The 24,526-nt window shown below is 36.4% G+C and overlaps 2 protein-coding genes and 1 long non-coding RNA gene across 3 annotated transcripts; all 3 read left to right on the top strand.

The window, feature by feature from the left end:
• Positions 1–2,041: 2,041 nt before the first annotated feature.
• LOC113739518 (uncharacterized) lies at positions 2,042–2,920 on the top strand. Its single transcript, XR_003460262.2, has 3 exons — positions 2,042–2,211; positions 2,350–2,462; positions 2,683–2,920. It is a non-coding gene; the product is annotated as an uncharacterized lncRNA (long non-coding RNA).
• A 7,101-nt stretch (positions 2,921–10,021) lies between these two features.
• On the top strand, positions 10,022–15,573 carry LOC113739849 (MA3 DOMAIN-CONTAINING TRANSLATION REGULATORY FACTOR 1). Its single transcript, XM_027267215.2, has 4 exons — positions 10,022–10,504; positions 10,915–11,167; positions 13,046–13,140; positions 13,328–15,573. The coding sequence occupies exons 2-4, from the start codon at positions 10,936–10,938 to the stop codon at positions 15,146–15,148; spliced, it is 2,148 nt and encodes a 715-aa protein (XP_027123016.2). The 5' UTR covers positions 10,022–10,504; positions 10,915–10,935; the 3' UTR covers positions 15,149–15,573.
• Positions 15,574–16,920: 1,347 nt separating this feature from the next.
• On the top strand, positions 16,921–24,526 carry LOC113740463 (uncharacterized). Its single transcript, XM_072045964.1, has 11 exons — positions 16,921–17,002; positions 17,545–17,746; positions 19,617–19,709; positions 19,783–19,884; positions 20,008–20,175; positions 20,256–20,344; positions 21,502–21,623; positions 21,799–21,983; positions 22,794–23,078; positions 23,728–23,875; positions 23,992–24,526. Exons 2-11 carry the CDS (start codon positions 17,570–17,572, stop codon positions 24,357–24,359), a joined length of 1,737 nt encoding a protein of 578 aa, XP_071902065.1. The 5' UTR covers positions 16,921–17,002; positions 17,545–17,569; the 3' UTR covers positions 24,360–24,526.

The following is a 24,526-nucleotide window of genomic DNA, read 5'->3' as shown; positions in this document are numbered from 1 at the left end:
TTTGGATTTGGAAAAGGTCAGTTTTAGGAAACTTAAAAAATAATAATAATAAAAACAACGCCTTCTAATTTGTTTAGCCATTCGTCAATTTTGTTTGTGGATTCCTTGCGTTTCAAGCTTCAAAATCTTGGTTTAAGGGACAAAAAAAAAATGTGAACATAGTAAATTAACGTACTCAAGAGGATTAATTATTATAAGTTGAATAAAAAAAAGAATACCAATTTATAAATTCTGGTTGAAGAAGAAATTGAATTTTCATAGAGATTAATTTCGTTTGAATGATTTCCAATTGCATATGCTCAGAAAACTGAAAATCGATGCAAATATATGGTATAATACAATGGTATGGACTTCGACGAACTTACTTCAGCCCCATATTGAGATAAAATTTAAAGTGTAGGAAAAAAAATAAAAACTGATGCGTAATGCAAAGAAATGCAAAAAAAAAAAAAAATGCAAGAAGGCAAAAATAGAAATCATAAAATTTGCTAGAAGTTCCCTTTCCCTCACAGCCACTTTTGAGTTTTTTAAAAAATAGGTCACTTGAAAAAGAAAATATTTAGCTGCATTTTGGCTAGCACTAAACTGATAGAAAGGGAAAACCAAAAAATGAAGAAAAAGAAAAGGGGTCAAAGAGAGGCCAGGCTAGAGAGAGAGAAATTCACAAGCACTCTTTTTTTTTTTTTTGAAGAAAACACATCATCGAATTTGAGCACAAAAAACTCAAAAATTGATTTAAAGCATGGCATATAACATCAACCTCATGCTTTGGGTAGAATATTAAGTAGAATTAGCAATCTCAGAAAAATGCTTAAATTTCCAAGTTAGTCGTGCCGCTCCTTACATGACTTGTGTGCGTTACACACACATATTATATATTCTACACTGTTAATGTATACACTGACAGCCCTAAATACATGTTACTTCATATGAATTTGAATTTAAACACTATAAGTCAACAAATTTGGATAAATAAAAATATGCATTACTAGTATCCAATCCTTGATTAGCTTGATTATTGACTGAATGGTGATCTTAATCTACTGACTGCATGTTACTGCAAAACTATTGACACCGTACCTCAATTGTAAGAATGCCAATAATTGATATTTTACCACTTCATTTGATTTAGCTTCTCAAATTGTTCAAACGATCCCAATATTTACTATTACAAAAGAAGGCCCTCAGTTCATTAGTATTAATCTTGATGCATCGTGATATAATTCGTGATTTTATTTCTTCTAGAAAAGCAATTTAGCTGATTATTCTGATAAATATTTTGTTTATCTCTAATTGGTTTTCTAGCTTTGAAAAAGAAAGAAATTTTTTTTTTGGAGAAACATTTCGAGAAACTTTCAATTAAAACCTACGTGCTTTTCAAAAAAAAAAAAAACTAACATACACTTCATCTCCATACCAAAATAAAAATAAAAATGTATATTAATTTGAGCTTGTCTTACAAGAGTGCTCAATGGATGTGAAATTCAAGTGCTAGTGTTTTGGTAAGTGAAATTGAATCAAATAATTGTTTAATTGGAAGAAAATCTAAAATTAAATGTGTACATGCATATGATGAGTTGTAATTAAGTGTACTAATGAGCATTACCACGCACTCTTTGGGAACCGTTCCCTGTAACACAGACCCTGGTGTGAACATAATAAAACGTTTTCTATAGACGTTAGAGGTCTTGCTCCTCGCGACTACTCCTCAAACAACCTAACAACATTTGGCACGTAACGTATAACAAAAAAGGACAAGCCCCTTATCTTTTACACGCCCAAATGCTCATGCCCATGTCCATAAATACAGCTTTGAGAGATCGATCCCAGAAGCCCAGAGAGCTGTTTAAGTTTCTGTGCTGAGTCCTCTTGCAGCTGCTGCAAAACTGGGCAATCATCCTTGATATTTGGGTATTCATTATTACCGGAGATGGAATTCTCTATGTAGCCTTGTCAAAATTTTTGGCTATACACCTGATTTACTGCTATGATGTTTCGTTCTTTCTTTCTTTATTTTTTTTGTTCTTTTTTTCTTCCTGTCATGATTTCCTTTCCCATAGGGTGTTGATTAAGAGTTAAGACCACTGTTTTCTTTTACAAAAATAATCTATTCTCAGCAGTTTTTTGGTTTTGTGGCTGCAAGATTTGCTAATGCAGAGAAGTGGACGTCAGATATGTACTCGATCAAAATCCTAGAGACCACATATGCAGGTACCCTCATTTGTTTCAACCATGGTATTCTTTTTTTTTTTTGGGTTTTTTTTCTCGTACAATTAATTAGTAATGGTTGAGAAATTAATAACTAATGATTTCTCCTGCCTCGTTTTCTTGTTTTTTCTTTGATGACAGCTCTGCATGTCGACGTTTTGCTGAAATTAAGATTTCACAGAGATAAATCAAGCAAGGTTGCTGTTCATGGCACGTCACATCACATCGACGGCTGGTTTTCTCATCTTATGAAGGTCAGAATTCCAATCTATATTTTCTTGGCTTTAGAATAAAGAACAGATTATAATAAGTTCAGTACCTTTTTTTTTTTTGGCTCTTCGAGAGTTGAAAAAAAAAAAATAAATCAGACTCTTAGCCATAGGGTTTTCTGTGAAAGAGATTAATTACTTCCCTCGTAAATTTGATGAACTTGCTTTGCTATATGGTTTTCCCCTTGACATTTTTGTGATGTAGCTTCTTTTGCAGATTGCTCCTGCCGCAAAAGTTATCTAACCAAAGGCAGGAGCCATTGCTACGGATTCTGCTTGCTGCAGGCCCTGCAGAAGCAGCAGGACCTACGGCAGGATCCAAGAATCTTCCGGCAGCTGCATCGGAGCACCGGCGCCACCAAGAAAAAGATGGGGAGTGAAGCAAATGGTCCGTTTTTATTTTTATTTTCTGGGAAGAGATTCAAGTGAAAATTAGAGAAGTAAGAGAAATTCAAGAAACTAGTTTTGTACTATATATATATATGGCAAGTAAACTCTTCCTTGTATTGAAGAGGCTTGTTAAATGAAGTTGTTCTTGAGTAAAAACGTATTAGTGATCAAACTTTTTTTAGTAAAAACATATTTACTTGTTTTTTCGCATCTCAACATACATTACAAGTTGATGTCCTATCAATGAATGCACTAGAAATGGTAGATTTGCCAATCACCAAAATTTCTCAAGTACAAAATCAAGAATATAGAACTCCAAAAACACCTTAATAACGCCTGAGAAATTCTGGTATCAAAGTGCTGCCACGAAAATATAAACACAGTACTGGAAACATTGGAAAAGCCCATGATAAGTTGCAAACAGTTTTTGTTTTCCTTTGCGAATTTTGAATTTCTGGTTTTTGTAGCTACTGAACCTTTTAATTAAGGCATTTTCCTACCTGCTTTTAGAAGGAATTACAAGAAAATTTCAAATGTGGGATGAAATCTCGAAAATCAAAGTAAATTCCTGGATAACAACTTAAATGCAAAAGAACAAGAAAGTCAGGGGGTACTTGTTTGCCCACATTCAATATGTTTCCTATTAAAGTGAGAAGGAAATAGAAATAAAAAGGAGGTCAGTTTGAATTTTTTTCCTTCTAAAGCAAGTCTAAAAAAGGGGAGAAAAAAAAGAGGAAAGAAGTCAGTTTGCTAAGTACACATACATAATATACCTGTATCTGTATGTGTGTGTGTATACACACACGAAAGATTTTCTTTCTTTCTTTCTTTTTTCCTTATAATGGTGCTTGATTGTATTTTGTGGTGTAGCGTTGTTTATCATGTCCTAAGCATCCTTATTTACTTCTTTTTTCTACTAAAAGGGGTTATTTCTCCTTAGAGGTATGTATACATAAGTTTTGGCTTCTAAAATACTCAAACATTGATGAAAAAAAATCCTTATAGAGAAATTTGTAGCTCTCAAATTTTAATTATTCCTATTTAATGGCCTCTCAAGCCTCCAATAAAAATAAAGTTAATTAGTACTTGTACTGATTAGAATATCATGTCTCAAAATATGGTAAGTTTGAACCAAAAAAAGAAAAAAAACAACTCGTTCTTGTGAACACTTGACTAGAGAAGAAGTACCCGCGCAACGTACAAGAGGTTGGTACCCGTGGTTAAAGAAAATTGTAAAATAGTTTAATTATGCATCCTATCTCAAACAATTAACAACAAAGATTGACCTTCATGGTAGATATATTGAAAAGAGTTATTGATAAAGTTATCAATTTGGAATGATGATTTTCTTTTTCTAGGTTATTGATAAGCTTCTCAACTTGATTTGAATGATATAAGCTTCTCACTTATTACTACACCATGGTACGTCTAATCTATTATCGAAGCTTATTACAATAGAAACTAATATTTACATAAGATAAAATCAATAGTCTAATCTTAAGGTGGTTTTCAGTATCAAGGAAAGGTTTCTTGGATTCTCTGCTGCAAATTCAATATTGAGTAGCAAAGAAGTAGAGTTCAAGAAAGGTGATGAATTACTCAAGCGCGCGTAAGGTGGCATAGTAGACAAGTATTCCCCTTCATAAATAAATTGAATAAGAAGAGTTTGGATTTGGACAAGATCTTGAGTTAATGATCCATCAATCACAATCAAACTTCAGGAAAGGCCTGGCAGGGCAACATTAAATAACATAAGCCTCAATTGGTTTTGGCTGCAAAAGTTTCACCAAACAAATACTACCCAATTAGTACCATTATCTTGCCTCCCACCAATTTTCATATTAAAATGTGAATTTGCTTAAAAAAAAATTCAAACGGATGTATAGTGCACCGGTTTAGTCCGGTGGTGATTCAGTCCCCTCCGAATTACCCCTGAATCTCCTTAGGTCCACTCTCTTCCCTTAGGATAGGATAGATTATAATATACTACAGCTGTCGTCTCCGAAAAAAAAAACAGTACCATTACCATTCTAATCAAACATACAAAACCAAATATAAATTAATCAACTTAGGTACTAATCAATAAACAAGTATCATGACAATCAAAAAGTTAGGTAATTACAAATATGTCAGACAATCACTTGCATCCACCAGTAATACTTAGATTGTTCTAAAACCTCCCAGTATATCTCTATTTTTACAGAAGTCACAAACCTATTATTAAATCCAAAAAACAAGGATTTACATGCTAAATCAATTTACTACCTCTAATTTATCAGATGCAAGAAACAAAGCTCTAATTTCAGAAACTAGATATTGATCAATCAGGAGAGAAAGAACACAAATCTCAAGCTAAACTACCAAACATAGCTTCGAGCAAATGTACCGAAATACTAAGTGAAACAAACTATTAAGAAGTAATGATATAATAGAAGTTGAAGAGAATCCAACGGAAGAAAATGGAAGAGCAACCATTAATTCGAACAATTACTTGTAACTGTCGAAAGTGACCCTCGAATATAAACATGCAATTAATTGAATAACACATGAGAAAGTTTTCGAGAGATTATGAGGCTTAGATGTTAGTATAATTAAATGATTGAAGGGGCTTTTAAGTAATCTATCCGAACACAAGTTCAATTCAGTCGTAGCTAATGCTCAACCTAACACCGAATACTATCACCTACTAAACCTGTTCTCGGACTTAAATGTCTGAAAAGGACATCTAAGGGGTGCTTGTTTCACAAATTGGATTCGAAAATGGAAATGGAATCATAGATTCTGATTTTGGAATTAAACTTTTCATTCCAATATCTAACTTGGTTCACATATTGGAATTAGTATCATTCCAATTCCTGATGCTTGGTTTGATGAGTGTTTCGGAATTAAATGCAATTAAATTTCAAAATTACCCTTGATATAACAATTCTTATAAAACAAAGGGATAATTGTAGGAATCTTCCTTATAAGAACAGAGTACCCATTTTCCCATAAACAAGTTTATTTATCGAATAAAATAAAAATAAACCTATTCTCCAATAAAACACCAACTCTTTATGGCTTTCCTCCATTATAAGAACAGAGTACCCATTTTTTCATAAATAAATTTATCGGATAAAATAAAAATAAACCCGTTCTCCAATAAAACACCAGTTCTTTATGGCTTTCCTCCATAATAAGAACAGAGTACCCATTTTCCCATAAATAAATTTATTTATCGGATAAAATAAAAATAAACCCGTTCTCCAATAAAATACCAGCTCTTTATGGCTTTCCTCCATAAATTGTCAATTTTCCTATTTTTCCATAAGCTAATTTATTAGTTGGATAAAATCAGAATAGTGTTAAATCACAAAGCCTACAAAGTTTTGGATTTGGGTTTCCCATTCTTATCTAATGACATAACCGACAGCTCAAACGACTGCTTCATGTTATTCCAACTATGTGACGTCATCCAATCGGCAAAAAGATCCATCAATCCTTGAACATCCAGGGTCTGCGATAGCGCTTGCAATCGAGAACCCGCCCATTGGTTGAAAATCCCCAGCGGCATTAGGGAGGAGGAATTCTCATTGAGGGATGGCGGGTAAGGGTTTCGCTAGTTCTGATTGTAAAGCGGATTGCCGGAGGCCGGGTTAGGAGGCAACAACATCGCAATGGAGGTGGTAGTGGTGGTGGTTTGCGACGGAGATATTGGTGGAGGTAGTTAGGCGAGTTGAGCTTCCTGGGAAAGAAACGGAAAAGTGGAATTGGATTTGAATATGGTGAAGTCATGGTGATGGATAGCAAGAGAGGGTAGAGGAGTCATAAATGTTGTCCGAGAGAATAAGTTGAGGATTTTGTCCCAAACCTCCCAATTTGCTCGTGAATGATTTTTTAGAAATGATTCCAAAAATTGCATTCCAATAGACTTAACCCAAGCAATAAATAAGGGGTTTATTCCATTCTTTGATTGCCAAACCCTTTAACCAAGCAGCCCCTAAGTATTGCAATGAAATCAAAGCTGTAATGACTTGTACTCAGTACTATAATTACACTTCAAATATTTTCACATTCCCAACCTATCCTTATCCTTGCGGTTGAAATTCAAATATAACTCTTTGACCATAACTCATCCTTATATAATATAAAAAATATAATAATATAAAATAATAATTAAAGGGGAAGCAGGCACTAAGCACGGGAGTTTTAACTTATGTGATAAAATATTTATTCAAATAAATTTATAAAAAAGATAGTAGAATTAGAACTGCATGGTAATTGGTTTAATTGCATCAGTTGAAATGCATGAAATTATAAGTAAATTGGCCAAATTAACAAACTTATAAAGGAAAACATATTTATAAGTAAAAGAAATAGGATTGTAGTAAATATTAACATCATACCACAACAATAATAGCAAATACATCATTACCTTTGTTACTATACCATTATAACACAATCATAGCCATATCCAATCAACAATTAACATGTATCAACTATAAGGTCAAAATTAGATCCTACCTTGATCATGAAATTGCAGTCAATAGATAATCTTTAGTCGTAGTTTAACCTCCTCCAGTCACAAACATCAGATTTTGGAAATATAGCTAGAAAATGTATAAAGATTCCTATGGATATTCATACGTATATATCATGTATTTCATAACGAAATTTCCATATTCATACAATAGCTATTGAGAAAATATTGCAGTAGAAAACTCACCGTTCTAAACATCCAAAACTCCAGAAAGAGAGAATGTAAATGAGCATACATGTCCAAATACCCACAACAAAAGATTGAGCGCAAGCACTTGAAATAACATTCTTCAGTATTAAAAGCCTCCATTATTGTCAAGTTGAAGAGCACTGCAATTTTATTTGTAACAGATTAGAAATATGAACCAAAACCAATCATGCTCATTATTAAGTATTTCCTCAATCAATCATTTTTAGCATTAAGACCCTCTATTATTGTAACTATAAAAGCTACCCAACAATTATAAAGGAAAATGAAGAGTATTGCAATTACATTTGTAAGTGGTTTAAACACCACTTAAAAGCTTGATAATCACGTGGAATATAAACCAATTGAAAATGAGAGGACACCATAGTCAAACCCAACTCAACTATACATTATAACGTTGCACATTTGGCTTAATCACTTGCATTTGATTTTTTCCCCACCTAAATTATTCCCAAAGATGGCAAATGAAAAATTTTTCAACAGTCACTTACAAACTCCTTTATATATATATATATATATATATATATATATATATATATATAGGATTTAAAAAGAAATGGGAGAAGGCTTCTATCTCTAGTGGTTTTAAGTTTTTCGTTTTTTTGGGTCACTTTTTGAATTATCTTCTTCTTCTTCACCTGATTTACAATAAATGACAAACTAGTAACTACCACATTATCTGCGAAAAAAAATACAAGCCCAATAAAACCTTCAATAATCATCTCACACGAACAACTTTCAACTTTTCTCCTTAAGAGTATTTTGTTTTAATTTACACACATAAGGTGTGCCTATTTCACTTGTACTTAAAAGAAAGAGAGCAACTTTCTTTTCTCCACAGTAATGATGCTCATTAATTACATTTGGAAAGATATAATATATCAAATGGCAAAACAGCGCAACAACGCATCAGTAGTTCCATCACTATAGGAAATTTAATGACCTTAAAACACACCCTTCTGTTATAGTCCTATACACATTTTCGAATTCAAAATTTTGATGTTTTCTGACTGCAATTCAGTCCGGGCAGGCTTTCTAGTGATAGAATTGCAAGAAAATTGACCAAGAACAGAAAGAAAAACTGCCATGGAAGTCAAGGTCGGGACAAAAACGTCCGTCTATCACTCAACTGACCTAGCATCAAAGTCCAATACCCACTAACCACCCACCTGTCTATGAATCCTCCATCAGAATCTGTTCCTCCTGTCCTTTGAATAACGTACTTCGATTATGATTTTATAGTGGCTGTGCTTCCCATGCAATAACTTTTTGCACGTAATCTCATACTATGAGATGAACCTTCCCATGCATGAGGTTTGATATAATTACATAGACCTCCTCTGTAACTTTTGTATGAAATCAGAACCACTATCCTGTCAGTTATTACAACTAGTTTGTAGGAAAGCTCATAATTATGATAATCTTAAGGGAGGTTGTTGCAATGCAACTAAAGATAAGACGGTACATTTAAAATTACAACAGGAAAGGAAAGGGGCTAAATAAGGTACCATGTCATCGTAATAAAAACATATACTCCCTCCGTCCCACTTTGATAGTTCTGGTTCTTTTTTCACACAGTTTAAGAAAAAGTAGTTAACTTTGTTGGAAAAGTAAATTTAGATTGCTATTTTCCTAAAATACCCTCACATTAAATATGGTACAACTTTATGGGAACTTGAATTGATGGTAAAAAAAGAATCAACTCTCATTAAATGGGATAGGTTTATAGTAACAATTACTTACATTGAATAAGGGTATTTTAGAAAAATTAAAATACAACTACATTCTTCAATTGGAAAGTAAACTACAATTTGGGACAGATAAAAAAGAAATACAGAACTATCAAAGTGAAACGGAGGAGGATCATTCAAGTCCTCGATGTGATTATGTTGTTATCACACGGTGTCGTATTAATTTTTCTCGACACACATTAATAATCACAAGGTTCACGAGTGAAGCCATAGACCGGATCCACTCAAGAAATTCTCCATGAAACCTTTCTAATCTCCGTCCAAAACGGGGGAGATGACCTTTCATTATCACCGTTAAATAGACATCAGTCACATCACCACTAAAAGGTACAACCATTAATGCACACGGTACAATTGATTAAACCAGCCATGCAGTTCCCCAAACTCATCCACTCGTGTACAGTTAAGCAAATCCAAGCCCACTACCCCACCAAACCCAGGGGCCCTTCCGTAACTTCACACCCAAAACCAAAGGCCAAAAAAAAGAAAGAAAACCCTAAAGGCCGAAGCCGCACGAGAAATCGAAAAACCCAAAAAAACCCGGGCCCGCACCACGACCGAAGAAAGAAATCCAAAACCACGTGTACAAAGCTCGACCCAGAAGCTGACGTGTCAAAGAGAGCCCATCCGGTTCCAGTTCTATTCTATATAATACCATCAGCAGCAACCTCCGTTACATTGGCATTAGCATTTAGCAGAATAGCGGTCTCCTCTCCTCTCTCTCTCTCTCTCACAGCAGTAGGAGCAGTTCATAATATATATATAACTCCAGAAAATTCATCCATTTCTTTTTCCTTTCCCCTTTTTTTTTTCTGTCCTTTACTTTCTCTCTCTTCAGATTTTCTCTCTCCTCCCTTTCAGCTCTCGTTGTCAATATAAAAAATACATATATAGATATAGATATATACAGACAGAGGGGGGATTGGATATGGTATCATTTCTCTAGGGTTTATATATATGGGGAGAAACAGGAACACACAGTAGAGTGTGTTGCTGTGTGTGTGTGTGTGTGGGGAAAACTGGAAAAGACGGCGATAAGGAGGATCGATTGGGATTTGGTTCTGGATTTCTTCTGCGGTTTTCTGCTGTCTTGGCTCGAGATCCGAGCCAAGATAACGCTGGAAACTCCGGCTCTCTCTTTTTCCTGAGTTCGCTCTGAGGTGATTTTTTAGTAATTTTTTTCTTCTCAATTTATATAAGATTATTGGAATTTTGTGGAAAATGTGTCTCGAGTATCCGTAGCTGTTTTCTTTTGTGTGTGTGTGTGTGTTTCTGGGTTTGAAGATTTTCTGATTATGTTTTGTTTTGCATTTTGCTTTGAGTGATTTGGATTATTTAGTAAGTTTTTTCCTTTGAATTGATTGATTAGAGTTTTCTGGGAAATGCATGTTTGAGTGTGGATGGATTTTTTTTTGTTTTGAATAATTTTTTTGGTTTTCGAAGATTTTCTGATTTATGTTTTATTTTTGCTTTTCGTTTGAGTGGGTTGGATTTTTATTACTGGATTCTTTGTAGGATTTTGTCCTATTGAAGTTTTTGTTTATTTTGATTTGATATTTTTGTGGTGTAGGGTTTGTTTGATAGGTAAGAAATGGCATCTGGTGAGGGATTTTTGACGGAGGAGCAAAGGGAGATGCTGAAAATAGCGACTCAGAATGCGGAGATATTGTCTTCATCTCTGAATTCTCCGACTCCCAAGTCTCCATCCCCGAAAGAGCATTATGTAAAGGCTCTGGGTGGTGGCAGGGCTTCTGCGGCTGGTGGGGCTCCGGTTAGGCATGTGCGGAGATCGCATTCCGGAAAGTACATTCGAGTCAAGAAGGGTAAGCCTTGATTCTTGCTGGTTTCTTAAGTAGGTTCTGTTATGGATTTGTTCTCCGTGATTGATGAATTGAATGTTAACTATTTGCTTGGTTTTAGTTGTTTCTGCTACATATGCTACTACTGAATGTGTCGGTTTAAATTGGCACTGATCTATCTTGTGTTGAGCTTGGATACCATAAAGATACAAGCTCTATAGATGGAAAATGGCAGGTATATATGTGTGCAAATATCCTTACATTGTGCATTTAAATCCGTTGGTGTGAATATGAGCAGGTTATAAGTGTAAGTTCTGATCATAGGGTTGGTGATGATGCTTACAGTTGTGTTAATGTTTTCATTACAGCAAGGAGCATCTGTTGTAGGATCTTCAGTGGCCATTTTATTCATGAATTTTGTTTAGCAGGTTAAGGATTAGAGAGAGGGTTAGATGTTGAGCTATGAACATTGTTAGGAATTGCATTGTGCATTTAAATATCTGAAGGACCATTATGTGGATCGACTGCATGTTAAGCACTTTTAGGGCTTTACGAGCGTAATTTATGTTATGTGATTGTTTTTGTGTTAGACTGTCTATGAGCTCATGTTGCAGTATCTTTACATGTATATTGGCTAACCAATAACGAACTTTGGGTCAGCCTCCATGTATTTCTTTTTTGTGGGTCCATGGAGAATCGAGATGTACTTACTTTGCTCCCTCCCATTTTAGCTTCTCTAACCGGTGACACCAATAATGAACTGTGAGTCAGCTTGTGTGTATTTCTGTTTTGTGGGTCCATGGAGATTTGATATTTACATGAACTGTGAGTCAGCCTGTGTGTATTTCTGTTTTGTGGGTCAATGGAGATTTGATATTTACTTGCTTTGCTCCCTCCCATTTTAATGCAAACGTCTGTAACCATGAGTAACTTTAACGTTTTTTGCCAAGTGTAATGAAGTGATTGATTTTTTTTTCTGCACTTTCATATTTGTTGCACCCATGGGTAAGATGCAGTGCCACTTGTTAACAGTGAAACACTCTCTCTCTTCTTTTTGTTAGACTTGGGCTGGGGTGGGGAGAGGGGGGAAGGGATCAACTTTTCATGTACGAGCATCTTCAATGAGTCTTCGAGGACAAATTTGGACTTTTACTCTCGCTATTTTTTTTTTTTGCAGTTTTGAGGTCATTACTGGTATCAACTGCTATTTTGTCTGACTTGTAAATACAAAATTTCAGCTCCTTGTAGCTAATTTCCCTTTTCTTTTTCTTCTACATCACATGATCACAGTATCTGCTATTATGAGGACTGTTTGCAGACTATGAAGCTTTCCTTTTTCCTGTCTGCATGAGATTTTGCTCCGTGAATGACATTGTCCCATCTGATTTTCCCTTTGTTCATGCGCTGCTGCTTTCCCTTGCAATAGATTTCAGAATATGAGATCTGGAGCTTCATTTTAATATCATTAGCCATAAGACTGCTTCTAACTTGAGGTACTGTGTCGTATTAGACACACAAGTCTGGAAGGTAAACAACAGGATGAGCCAATTTGGCAAGCACCAGTGAACCCTTGAACATTAACGTAAACAGATTCAATTCAATACTGAAAATTTACTAAATAATTTCCTCATAAGCAAATTATGATCGGCATGTGCTATTTTTTCTTTTTAATATGATTAATGTTAATTCTGTGAACAGTGCTGAGTTTGATGCACTCTGGTCTTAAAATTTTTCTAGCAGTTTTTCCTCTCAATTTTGGATACAAAAATGGCAAAGCTTGCCTGCTGTACATTGTATTGCTGATGCTCTGGATCTGGTTTAAATGCTTTATTTTAGTTCACATTCTGGTTAGTACCTTCAGGCTTTGATTCAGAAAGTTTTTTTTGATGAATTGTGAATCAGACGGAGGAGGTGGTAAGGGAACCTGGGGAAAGTTACTTGATACTGATGGTGAGTTCCGTATTGATCGGAATGATCCCAACTATGATAGTGGGGAGGTAACTTCTCTGCCTGATCTGATTCTTTCTTAAGTACCTTTTTTTTGGGGTCTGATTATGGTGACTTTCTATCTGTTGATTACCTATTCAATGATGCTTGGGTTCTGCATGATAATGGAGTTATTATTGCTTTACTTGGTACCTCAGATTATTGGCTTATTTTACTTCGTCCTGCTAACTTTGACAGGAACCCTATGAGCTTGTTGGGTCCGCTGTCTGTGATCCATTGGATGAATATAAGAAAGCTGTAGTGTCCCTTATTGAGGAATACTTCACCACTGGTGATGTTGATGTAGCTGCTTCCGACCTCAGAGAACTACGATCAAGTGAATACCATCCCTACTTTGTCAAAAGACTTGTTTCTATGGCGATGGACAGGCATGACAAAGAGAAAGAAATGGCTTCAGTTTTGCTTTCAGCTCTTTATGCTGATGTTATCAGCTCAGCCCAGATTAGTCAGGGTTTTTTCTTGCTGTTGGAGTCTGCTGATGATCTTGAAGTTGACATTCTGGATGCAGTAGACATTCTTGCCTTATTTGTAGCTCGAGCTGTGGTTGATGACATTCTCCCTCCTGCATTCATCACAAGGGCAGGGAAAATGCTTCCAGAATCCTCAAAAGGACTTCAAGTCCTGCAAACTGCTGAGAAAAGCTATCTCTCTGCTCCACATCATGCTGAACTTGTAGAGAGGCGGTGGGGTGGTAGCACCCATCTCACTGTGGAGGAAGTGAAGAAAAAGATAGCTGACCTTTTGAGGGAATATGTTGAGGGTGGAGATACCTCTGAAGCCTGTAGGTGCATTAGGCAGTTGGCAGTTTCATTTTTCCATCATGAAGTTGTGAAGAGAGCTTTGGTTCTAGCCATGGAGATTCGTACAGCAGAACCACTCATTAGGAAGTTATTAAAAGAGGCTGCTGAGGAAGGTTTGATAAGTTCCAGTCAAATGGTTAAGGGTTTTGTTCGCCTAGCTGAGAGCCTTGACGACCTTGCCCTTGATATTCCTTCTGCCAAGACATTGTTCCAGTCTTTGGTGCCTGTGGCAATATCTGAAGGATGGCTTGATGCATCTTTCCTGAAATCCTCAGGTAAAGATGGGGAGGTGCAGGACAAAGATGATGAGAAGTTGAGACGATACAAAAAAGAGGTGGTTACCATAATTCATGAGTACTTTCTATCGGATGATATTCCTGAATTAATTCGGAGTCTGGAAGATCTTGCGGCACCTGAGTTTAACCCTATATTTTTGAAGAAGCTCATCACCCTTGCCATGGATCGGAAGAACAGAGAAAAGGAGATGGCCTCTATATTACTCTCTGCTCTGCATATTGAGATTTTTTCAACTGAAGACATAGTTAATGGTTTTGTCTTGCTGTTGGAATCTGCAGAAGACACAGCGCTAGACATTTTAGATGCTTCAAATGAACTTGCTCTTTTCCTGGCTAGGGCTGTTATTGATGATGTCCTTGCTCCACTGAATTTGGAAGAGATAGCCAGCAGGCTGCCACCAAAATGTAGCGGGACTGAAACTGTCCGTATGGCTCGATCACTTGTAGCTGCACGTCATGCTGGAGAGAGGATTCTGAGGTGTTGGGGTGGCGGGACTGGCTGGGCTGTGGAAGATGCCAAGGATAAGATACTGAAGCTCCTTGAAGAATATGAAAGTGGAGGTGTTGTCAGTGAAGCTTGTCAATGCATTCGGGATCTTGCTATGCCCTTCTTCAATCATGAGGTAGTGAAGAAAGCTCTGGTAATGGCAATGGAGAAGAAGAATGATAGGATGCTGGATTTGCTCCAAGAGGGTTTCAATGAGGGGCTGATTACTATCAATCAGATGACCAAAGGGTATGGAAGGATCAAGGATGGACTTGACGATCTGGCACTCGACATTCCAAATGCCAAGGACAAATTTGGTTTCTATCTGGAGTATGCTAAAGAAAGAGGCTGGCTCCTTCCATCCTTTAGTCTATCTTACCCAGAAGCACCACCAAATCTGGATGCATCTTCTTGAGAAGAAACTTCAGTTTGTTCTCCGTGTATGTTGTTGCTTATTGTCTCCTTTTTTGCTTGGTAATTTCTGTTTCAGCGCATCAGAAGTGGATGATTTTAGAATTTTCAGATCCCATCTGATGTTTCTTCCCTTCTGTCTCTCTCTCTCTCTCTCTCCCGTGCGGCCTCTTCTTATGTGATGGAGTTTATCGATGTGTATAAATTAGGTTCTTGTTTTTCAACAGTAGACTGATTGTCTGAGATGGGAATGTGCTCTGTATTCCTACCAGTCAAAGACAATTTTAGCATTTACTGTTTTGTTCTTTAGACACCTTGGAAGGATCTTCCCCTTGCGGGCAGTGAACTCAGATGAACTAGTGACATTTTATCTTTAGCTTTTAAGCTGAATCAATATTCAATACCGTCCAGCTTTTGCTGTTTCCCTTCTGAAGCAGAGTTGGAGGAATCGTGCTGGTGGTAGAGTTGCAGCACTCTTTATCATGTTTGGCCTTCGAAGTTGTGAGCTCATCATCCCTTGAGCGATATTAAGACTGTCTGGTCTTTAACTGCGCAGAAATCAATAATGTGTATTATTTCTTATCCGTTTCTTCCTTGGAGAAGTCGAATAGAATATTGGTCTTCCTAGCAGATGTGAGACAATGAACGAGAAGATTTTCCCTAAGATTATAGCCTCTTTTCCTGATCGAGGGTGAACATGAAATCTGAGACGCTGGCAGGCTTAACTTTCCCTTTTATTAATGAAATTGCCTATCATTTTTTTGTGTCTGTTCCCCTACACTCCGCCTATTCTAGCAAACTTCATGATGCACGTTATGAAACTAAGGTCATTTGTCACTAAAACATCCTCAAGAGCCCCAATTTCTAATCCTTTTTATGGAAATCTAAAGAAGAAAAGTAAAGAAGAAGGAACTTAAAGTTGTGAGAGTAAAGGAGTAGAATATTGAAAGTAAATGAATTGAAAAAAAGATTCTTGACCGATTTGGTAGGCAAAATTACCTCATAAAATCCATTAAGAAAGAGGTAATACTATTAAGACACTAAAGTTTTTAGTCGTTTTTTATTCATTTGTCTCCATATTTTAAAAGATGTTTCTACTTTCATAACGTGAGAATCTTGTAAATTAAAATTTAACGTAGGATGAACATAATAACTTCTAATTTTTCAACTTAAAGCCTAAACAATACGAATATAACAAAGAAAATAGAGTAGGAAACAAAGATTTTTCTCTTGTTTGGTAGTTTTAAAATGAGGAAAAAAATAAGATACTAAAAATGTAAGATAACTTGAGAGCCTAACATCAAATACATACCATATAATATAAGTTTTTTTGAGATGAAAATTGTAACAAAAAATGTTAGAACATAACATAAATGTATTAATAATAGTAGTAATAATATTAATCTGCCTAAAAGGATTTCATCTTTTCTCTTAAACTCTAAGACAAAATAAGAAAAACAAAAGATGTCAAGTTCTTTTCTTTACCTTTTTTTCTTTCCGTCATTCCCAAAAAAGATGGTAAAATAAAAACTAAAAATTGTATTACTCCTTTCCATCTTCGCCGAAAGTACTACATATATTATTGACACCTGCATGTTTGGGCTGTGCGGCCTCGGACAAGAATAATACTAAAAGCTATTGACTTCCTCCAACAACTCAGCTCCAAAATCCACCGCTTTAAATTGCAAGACCCAGGCATAGTTTCAATCATTAGCTTCTCTAACCTCCAACTACTTGAGAGTCGACGCACTTGGAATATCTGAGGTAATAATTCTCTTAAATATCTCACGTATGTGTCGATAGATAACTGGATATATGCAAATTTTGAAGAAAATTGTTTTGTGGGCTCTATTTGTTTGTGAGTATTGTTGCAGTAATTTCATGGTAAAATCAAATCTTTTTTGTTCCTTTTTAGTTGTAAACTTCTGACAGAATTAGACCATTCTTTCTCTGGGTTGTGAATTTTACTCGGCTGTCTGTTTTCGGTTTTCTCTTTTTGGCTTTTTTCCCCTTTTGGCGTGATATTTAACTGTTAGTTTCCCTTTTTGCACTTTGGTTTTTAATTGGAAAGATTGAAACTTTAATGTGGATTACCAGTTGAGTATGCTTGTATTAGATGTATGGCGGCATTGGTCAAATATAAATGAAGTATGCTATATTGAAATGAATTTGTAGTTAGTGATATCCAGGATTTAGGCGAGAAGTTGAATTTTAAGCAATTTGTTAAAGGAAGTTCTAGACCCGACTGAACTGTTGGTTTGATTTTTTACCTGTTGTTCATATAGCTGCACCTTTATAGTTCAGTTGCTGTGCAGCTAGCTTGTAAAGATGTAAATATGTATCAGTCGGTTTAAATATTAACAAGTGGAAGTTGATACATTTGTCGTTGAGTTTCTGTAGTGAGCAAATACTTGAAAGTACCTTGATGAGTAAAGATGCAGAGGCCATGGAAGCAGAAGGTAAACAGTTTAAAAAGTTGGGCAAGTGCCGGTCAAAAAGTAAGCTAGATTACCCTCTTGATTGTGGGGCTGATGCTGATGCGGATCAGAGTGGTCAAACGATGTCATCCTTGCGTGAGGAAAAAGTCAGCAGCCTTCGAACCGTAAGTTTGTTTTTGCACAATTTGGTATCTATTATGCCGATCTATCTTTGTCATTTCCTAATTTCTTCAACTTGCATAATACTTAGACTCTGTCTGTAAGGTGAGCTAAACTTAGTGGAATGCTACATAACTTAGAGATTGTATTTGAACTCCTGTGGAGCAACATCACTATTTCGATATACAAAAGTACTTGCTTGACTTTATTAAGCTCTTGATATAGAGAAAGAGAACAGGCAGGAATGATGAATCATGATATGTTAAACAAGGAGAGGTCATGGGATGGGATTGGTGGGGGGAGGGATGGGTTGGGTGGTTCGGAGGGAGGGAGTGTAAGTGAGAGGTCTCGGAATCAAGCTCTCCCACGCTAAAAAAAAGGATAGAGAGATAGAGGTTGCACTTGATTAAGCGAATAATCATGGGAATTATATGCATTGCAGTAAAAAATGAAAACCTGTATTGGAAGTAAAATCATATTTTGGAGTTTCATAGGGCAGTGCTTGATTGACCGTCTAGTCCATTTTTCCTTCTTTTGGTTTTTTATTTGGTTAGCATGTTTCCCGCCTTTCATCCTAAGGAAAGCCAAAGATTACTGCTAATTAGACCCTGATTTATTTTTCTAATTCACTCTTCCTTTCAAGTTCCATTTGTTATTTTCTCTGTTCATCCTAATTTTGCTTTTATCTTGTTTGCTAGTCATTTATTACTTTCAAGTTTCTTTTGCCTTTCTTGTGCCTACAAATTTTTTCCTCATAAGCGCATGGACTACACCTTTAGACATAATCAAGCACCTTATTCATCACGTTGGGATTCATGCAATCATGCATCAAATATTGTCTCCTTCCATATCGGAACATTAATGAGCAGTGGCTACTATCAAGGAAAAGGACAAAACAATAAAAGCGTAGGCCCACAGGGAATGGTTCTCTGTTATAGGTGGAAATACAAAGAACAATCTCTGCCTGTTTGATTGTTCATCAATTGCGTTGAATTTTGTGCTGTTGCAATGTTGTTGTGTTTCCTAAGTTTGTTTTTAGTATGTTCTTGACTCCTTGTTATATTGTAAAATCCCTGTCAGTACCTAAGGAAAGTAGTGTTTTATTCATTTATGGAGAAAATCATGATGTTTTGATGACAATCTTCAGTTATTTGTCTGGCTAATAATTCAATTAAATGCCATATTAATTTTAAATGAAGAAATGTAATATTCAGTTGATACAGATTTTGAACTAAAAAGAGTCTCGAATCCCGAATCATAGGGTTAAAGTACTTGAGCTATGTATAAAAGTATGCGCAACAGTAAAGCACTCAACATTGACAGATGATTGTTGGCATTGCAACTTAGCGACAATCAGTTTTATGACTTGCAGGTGTTGAAGAGTTTGGAGTAACTTTTGTCTTATTAATTTTGAACAACGCGTCCAAAATAAATCATTTGACTTTGATTTCCTAAATGAAAGCAAGTTTTCAGAAAGCTTAAACATGAAAAGCAGCTAACTTTCGAAAGTGACGTGTAATATTAGTTTTACAAAAGACCGCAATTGGTGGAATATTGGATTGGTCTGATCACATTTTTTAGGAAAAAATGTTGACTGAGACCCAAAGTGGGAAATAAACTTGACTGCGTTTAAAAGTAATGAAATGCATGTGATGACGCTGGAATTAGAGATTCGCCTGAAATTCACTCCGAGAACTAGCTTTATTTCTGCTCCTAGTGCTCCACTAGTTTAGTTGTATCTGAACATGAGTAATGGCATAACAGGGGCTTTGTTCCAGATTAAAATTTAAAAGGCACACTTGTCTAGGTTGCTTTAAAATCATAACATTTTCTGTGTGAAGAATTGACGATTTGTTTGTATCGTTGAGCTATCAGGGGTTAGTCCATGTTGCCCGGAAGATGCCAAAGAATGCACATGCTCATTTTGTACTTGGCCTAATGTACCAAAGGATGGGTCAAGCTGAGAAGGTATCTTTGAATCTAATGTCTTCAGATTGGGTAATATGTATGGATGTAGTTTTACCAATAAATCTTTTTGTAGGCAGTTGTGGCATATGAGAAGGCTGCTGAGATTTTGATTCGTTCTGAAGAAGAAATTGACCGCCCAGAGTTGCTTTCATTGGTTCGGATTCACCATGCACAGGTTGAATTTGTTTTACATCAAAGTATGCTAGTTGTTTGCCACATTTAATGATGAGTACTTAGTAGGGGACATTATGTTCAATGGCCATACATGCATTTATAACATGTTGCATCACAAATGCAGTGTATTTTGTTGGGAAGCTTAGAAGAGTGCAAGTCAGACAAAGAACTTGAACCGAAAGAACTTGACGACATTATTCTGAAGCTAAGGGAGTCTATGGATTCTGATATAAGACAGGCACCTGTCTGGAACACTCTGGGACTTGTACTTCTTAAAACTGGACGTTTTCAGGTGCAATAGCTGAATCTTGTTCTTGTGTAGTGTTGCGCCTTGACTTTGTAAATCTAAATGTCTTCTATTTTCTTTTGTAGAGTGCTATATCAGTTTTTTCTACTTTGTTAGCTGTTGAACCCAACAACTTGGATTGCCTGGGAAACCTTGGGATTGCTTATTTTCAGAGGTAATGAAATTAGTGTCATCCTTAAGATTCTTGCATTCTTTCCCCCCTTCTCTGTCCTTTTCCAATATTTGGGTGAAAAAAATGCATATCTTTCTAGATGCTTTTGATTGTGTATTCTATTTTTGTCCGGAAAACTCCTTTTGTATCTTCCTACTTTCTTGTGACTCAAAATGTTTTGCACTAGTTCTAGTATTATTATCTTATATATCTATTGATTTGTAATGCACGAGATGCTTCTGCATGTTGATTGTTTGGTAAATTAGCTTCTTTCCTAGGTGCCTGATTGGTCATGCTGTGGCTTTTGGCAAAATACTTATTTAATTTTTAAAGCTTTGAATTTCAGCGTCGTGTAAAAGCACTTTCAAAGCTTAAGCCTGAAGTGGTTATGAAACGTCACCAAGAAGTTATGGGATGCAATACTCCCTAGAGTAGTACGTGAAATCTTTCTAATGGGACTTCTATATTGTATATACTAATATCTTGGAGTTCATTGTTCTTTTTCCATCTGAATGACACATTTGTTAATCAACTGTAGAGTATATATATGTGGTTCCATACTAAGAGATCAGGATTTGTGAATGGACCCTGTTGATGAGCACTTTCCAAAAATAGAGAGAATATAATCCAACACATTTAGTTGGTTGGATATTTGTTCTCACAGTCACACCATGAAGCACAAAGTGTAAAAAATGTGGCTTAAGAGGCAGAAGCAGTATGCAAACTATTTGAGGGTACCCAGGTCAAGTTGCTTAAAAGTAGAAATGATGAAAGTCTGTTTTCAGTTGGGTTAGTATGTAATCATATAAAGTCCAACAGGGTTGGTATCTGCACTTACATGTCGTCGAACTTAGTGGCTGTGCATTTCCTTCCCTGGGCATATTGCTAGAAAAATTTTGCATCCCTACTTTGTTTAGATAAAAAATTTCAGAAAGGGTAGGAGACAGCATAATTACCTTTAGATTCAAGTAACACAAACAGTAAAGCAAAACTACCTATTCTATTAATTGTCAGGACAAATAAATTGTATTCATGCAAATACTTTCTACTGCCTTGATTTCTCTGCATTTTTATTAGTCCATACAGGGTTTTTACATATTTCCTGAGCCACTGGTAGGTTACTTCCTTTTAGTTTGTTCACACTTACATTTATTTTCCAGTGGGAATATGGAGCTTTCAGAGAAGTGCTTGCAAGATCTGATTTTGAAAGATCAAAACCATCCTTCTGCTTTTATCAATTATGCAGCCCTTCTTTTGTGTAGATATGGTTCATTAATTTCTGGTAAGTTTCAAAACAACATAGAAAAGCATGGTTTATATTCTATCTAGCATATCTCTGTCTAGTGCTTTCTTCAGATATAGTTGAGAGTTATGCTTCCACTTTAGACAAGTGCCCATGACGTGCTTCATCATGCTCTGCAAATTATGTCTCTTCAATTGTCAACTCCAAATTTCAGGTGCTGGAGCAGGTGCCAATGATGGAGGGGCTTCTGAAGAACAAGTTACAGCAGCTAACGTTGCTAAAGAGTGTTTGTTAGCTGCGGTGAAGTCAGATCCCAGAGCAGCACATCTATGGTCGAATCTATCTAATGCATATTTCTTGATGGGTGATCATAGAAGTGCGAGTAAATGCTTAGAAAAGGTGCTTCTGTCTCTTTTATTCTTCACTAAAATCATACTAAGTTTTTGTAAACTGAACCAGAACACTTGTGTTTGTATTTTAATGTCATAGATGTCCTCTTAGCTTGCCTCTCTTCAATTTTTGCTATGGCGCTTACTTCAGCTGCAGTTTCTCATAGAGCTGCTAAAATTTAGAAACCTCCTTCAGTTACCAATGGGCCCATAATTCTTGCATGGAAACCTTCTTGTTGTACCCTGTCTATACCCAGGACATCTTTCTTTTACCAAGAAAAAGTTTTTAAAGTGACCCATGGTGCCCATTGGCCCCCTTTACAGCCACCCTAATCTCTTTCCTATTTGTACTCCTTTCATCTCTCAAACCATCAGCTGATGCCACCAATGCCTTCTTCAGCCATCTCTTCCCAGTTTAAACCCTGTGAATTTTGATTTAGTTTCTGCCTCCAGCAGGATAGAGAGTAGATGTTTCAAATCGTCTTTGATTGTTTGTTTGGTTGGTTGTGCTTAAGTCAGCTTGCTGATGGTGCATATGCATGATTAACTGTTTTTTTAAAACTTCCTTTTTGTTAAATCACCATTATGTGTTTGTCTAGTTGGAGTTCGGCAGTGTCATAATGGTAAAACAAGACATTGTTGATTTTCAAGAATGTTTTGCTTGCATTTTGGGATGTTTTTCATGTTTTGCAGATTTCCTTTATGTTGTGACATTCAAGTAATGGCAAGGTGCTTTTCTTTGGTGAAAGTAATGGTTGCTAAACGACATTTTGGATGTTTGTGTTGTGACCGTTTTAAGAGTTTTCTTCTACATGTTCAGGCAGTGAAACTAGAGCCCAATTGTTTAGCTACAAGATATGCTGTTGGAGTTCACCGAATCAAGGATGCAGAAAGGTCTCAAAATCCAAGTGAACAGCTCTCTTGGGCTGGAAATGAAATGGCTTCCATACTTCGAGAAGGGGAATCCTCGGTGATTGAGCCTCCCATAGCTTGGGCAGGCCTTGCTATGGTTCACAAGGCTCAGCATGAGATAGCTGCAGGCTTTGACATTGAGAATGACGACTTGTTGGAAATCAAAGAACGTGCTACAGACAGTCTGAAACAGGTTGAAGCAGCATAATCTTTGTCTCTTTTTTTCCCCTTCTTAAATTCTCTCTGTTTTCTCTCCTTCCCGCCTCCATCTCTTCTCTCTCTCTCTCTCTTTGTGTATGTGTGTGTGCTGCTTTTGGGTTATTTTGTTTTATTCTCCAGTTCTGTGGGATGAGATGCAAGTTGTGTTTCACCCTTCAAATGTTGTGGATCTTGGAGTCATTGGGTTCTGGATATCTTTGCTTCTATCTGGTATTAATGTTGGAATAAAGAATTTCTTCTTCTGGAATGTGCAAGAATTCCTTTTTTCAGATGATCATGTATAAGAATTCTTTTGTCTCATAACAAGCATTGCAATAAGTGGCGAAGGTTCACTCGCGATCAAATTTGGTATCTTCTGTTTGTCTGTTTTAGGACTAAAAATGAAGGAACTGACATTACTTTATCTGTATATGTGCCACATTTCTTTATCACTTTTAATTTTAATCATGTATAAGCCTCCCCTATCTTTGTTGGTGCATGGTTCAATTGTCATGAAATCTTCTCAATGACGGCTTTTTAGAAATTTGAAGTTCAAGCTTTGCTTTCTGTGCTACTCTGTTCTTTCCAGGGTTATGTCAGAGAGAATTTTTATTTTCTTTGTTTCCACATGTGATGTGAGTCAGGCAATAGCACAAGACCCCGATGACGCGGTCCAGTGGCACCAAGTTGGCCTTCATGGTCTCTGTACGCAACAATTCAAAACATCACAGACGTACTTTAAAGCTGCAGTTGCGCGTCTTAAGGAGTGCAGTTATGCTTGGTCAAATCTTGGTAATTATAATTCTGCATCAGTGTGTCTAATCACTCTGCATTTTCCAACCTTATTGATCTTTTAGTTCTGAGGATGCTTGTTATTGCGATTCTTACATTCTAAGCATGCATGTCAGGTATCTCATTGCAATTGTCTGACGATTCTCCGCATGCAGAAGAAGCTTATAAACGTGCCTTGTCACTGGCTACATCTCAACAGGCACACACTGTATTATCCAACCTCGGCAATCTCTACCGGCAGCTACGACAATATGAACGTGCAAAGGCAATGCTTACCAAGTCACTTGAACTGCAACCAGGTTATGCTCCAGCATACAACAATCTAGGTCTTGTGTTCGTGGCCGAACGGCGTTGGGAGGAAGCCAGATACTGCTTCAACAAGGCTTTTCAAACGGACCCCTTGTTGGATGCTGCAAAGTCCAACATGATCAAAGCAGCCAACATGTGTAGAGTATATTCAACCTTAAACTCAAGTTTGAGTTGAAAACTAACTGGTAGTAATTGTAGTCTACTTCTTGTCTAAAAAAGAAAATTGTAGCTACTTCTTTTTCCCACCCTGAAGTTGCCGACTTGTACATAACTTTTGTATTCAACATGGCTCCTTGTTTGGAAAGCCATTTTTCCTCAAAAAAATTTTCCGTTTTCCGTGAA

The sequence above is a fragment of the Coffea arabica genome, chromosome 4c, assembly GCF_036785885.1.
Source record: "Coffea arabica cultivar ET-39 chromosome 4c, Coffea Arabica ET-39 HiFi, whole genome shotgun sequence".
NCBI lineage: Eukaryota > Viridiplantae > Streptophyta > Magnoliopsida > Gentianales > Rubiaceae > Coffea > Coffea arabica.
The sequence above is the reverse complement of the archived record's forward strand: the minus strand, read 5'-3'. Positions and strand labels throughout refer to the sequence as shown.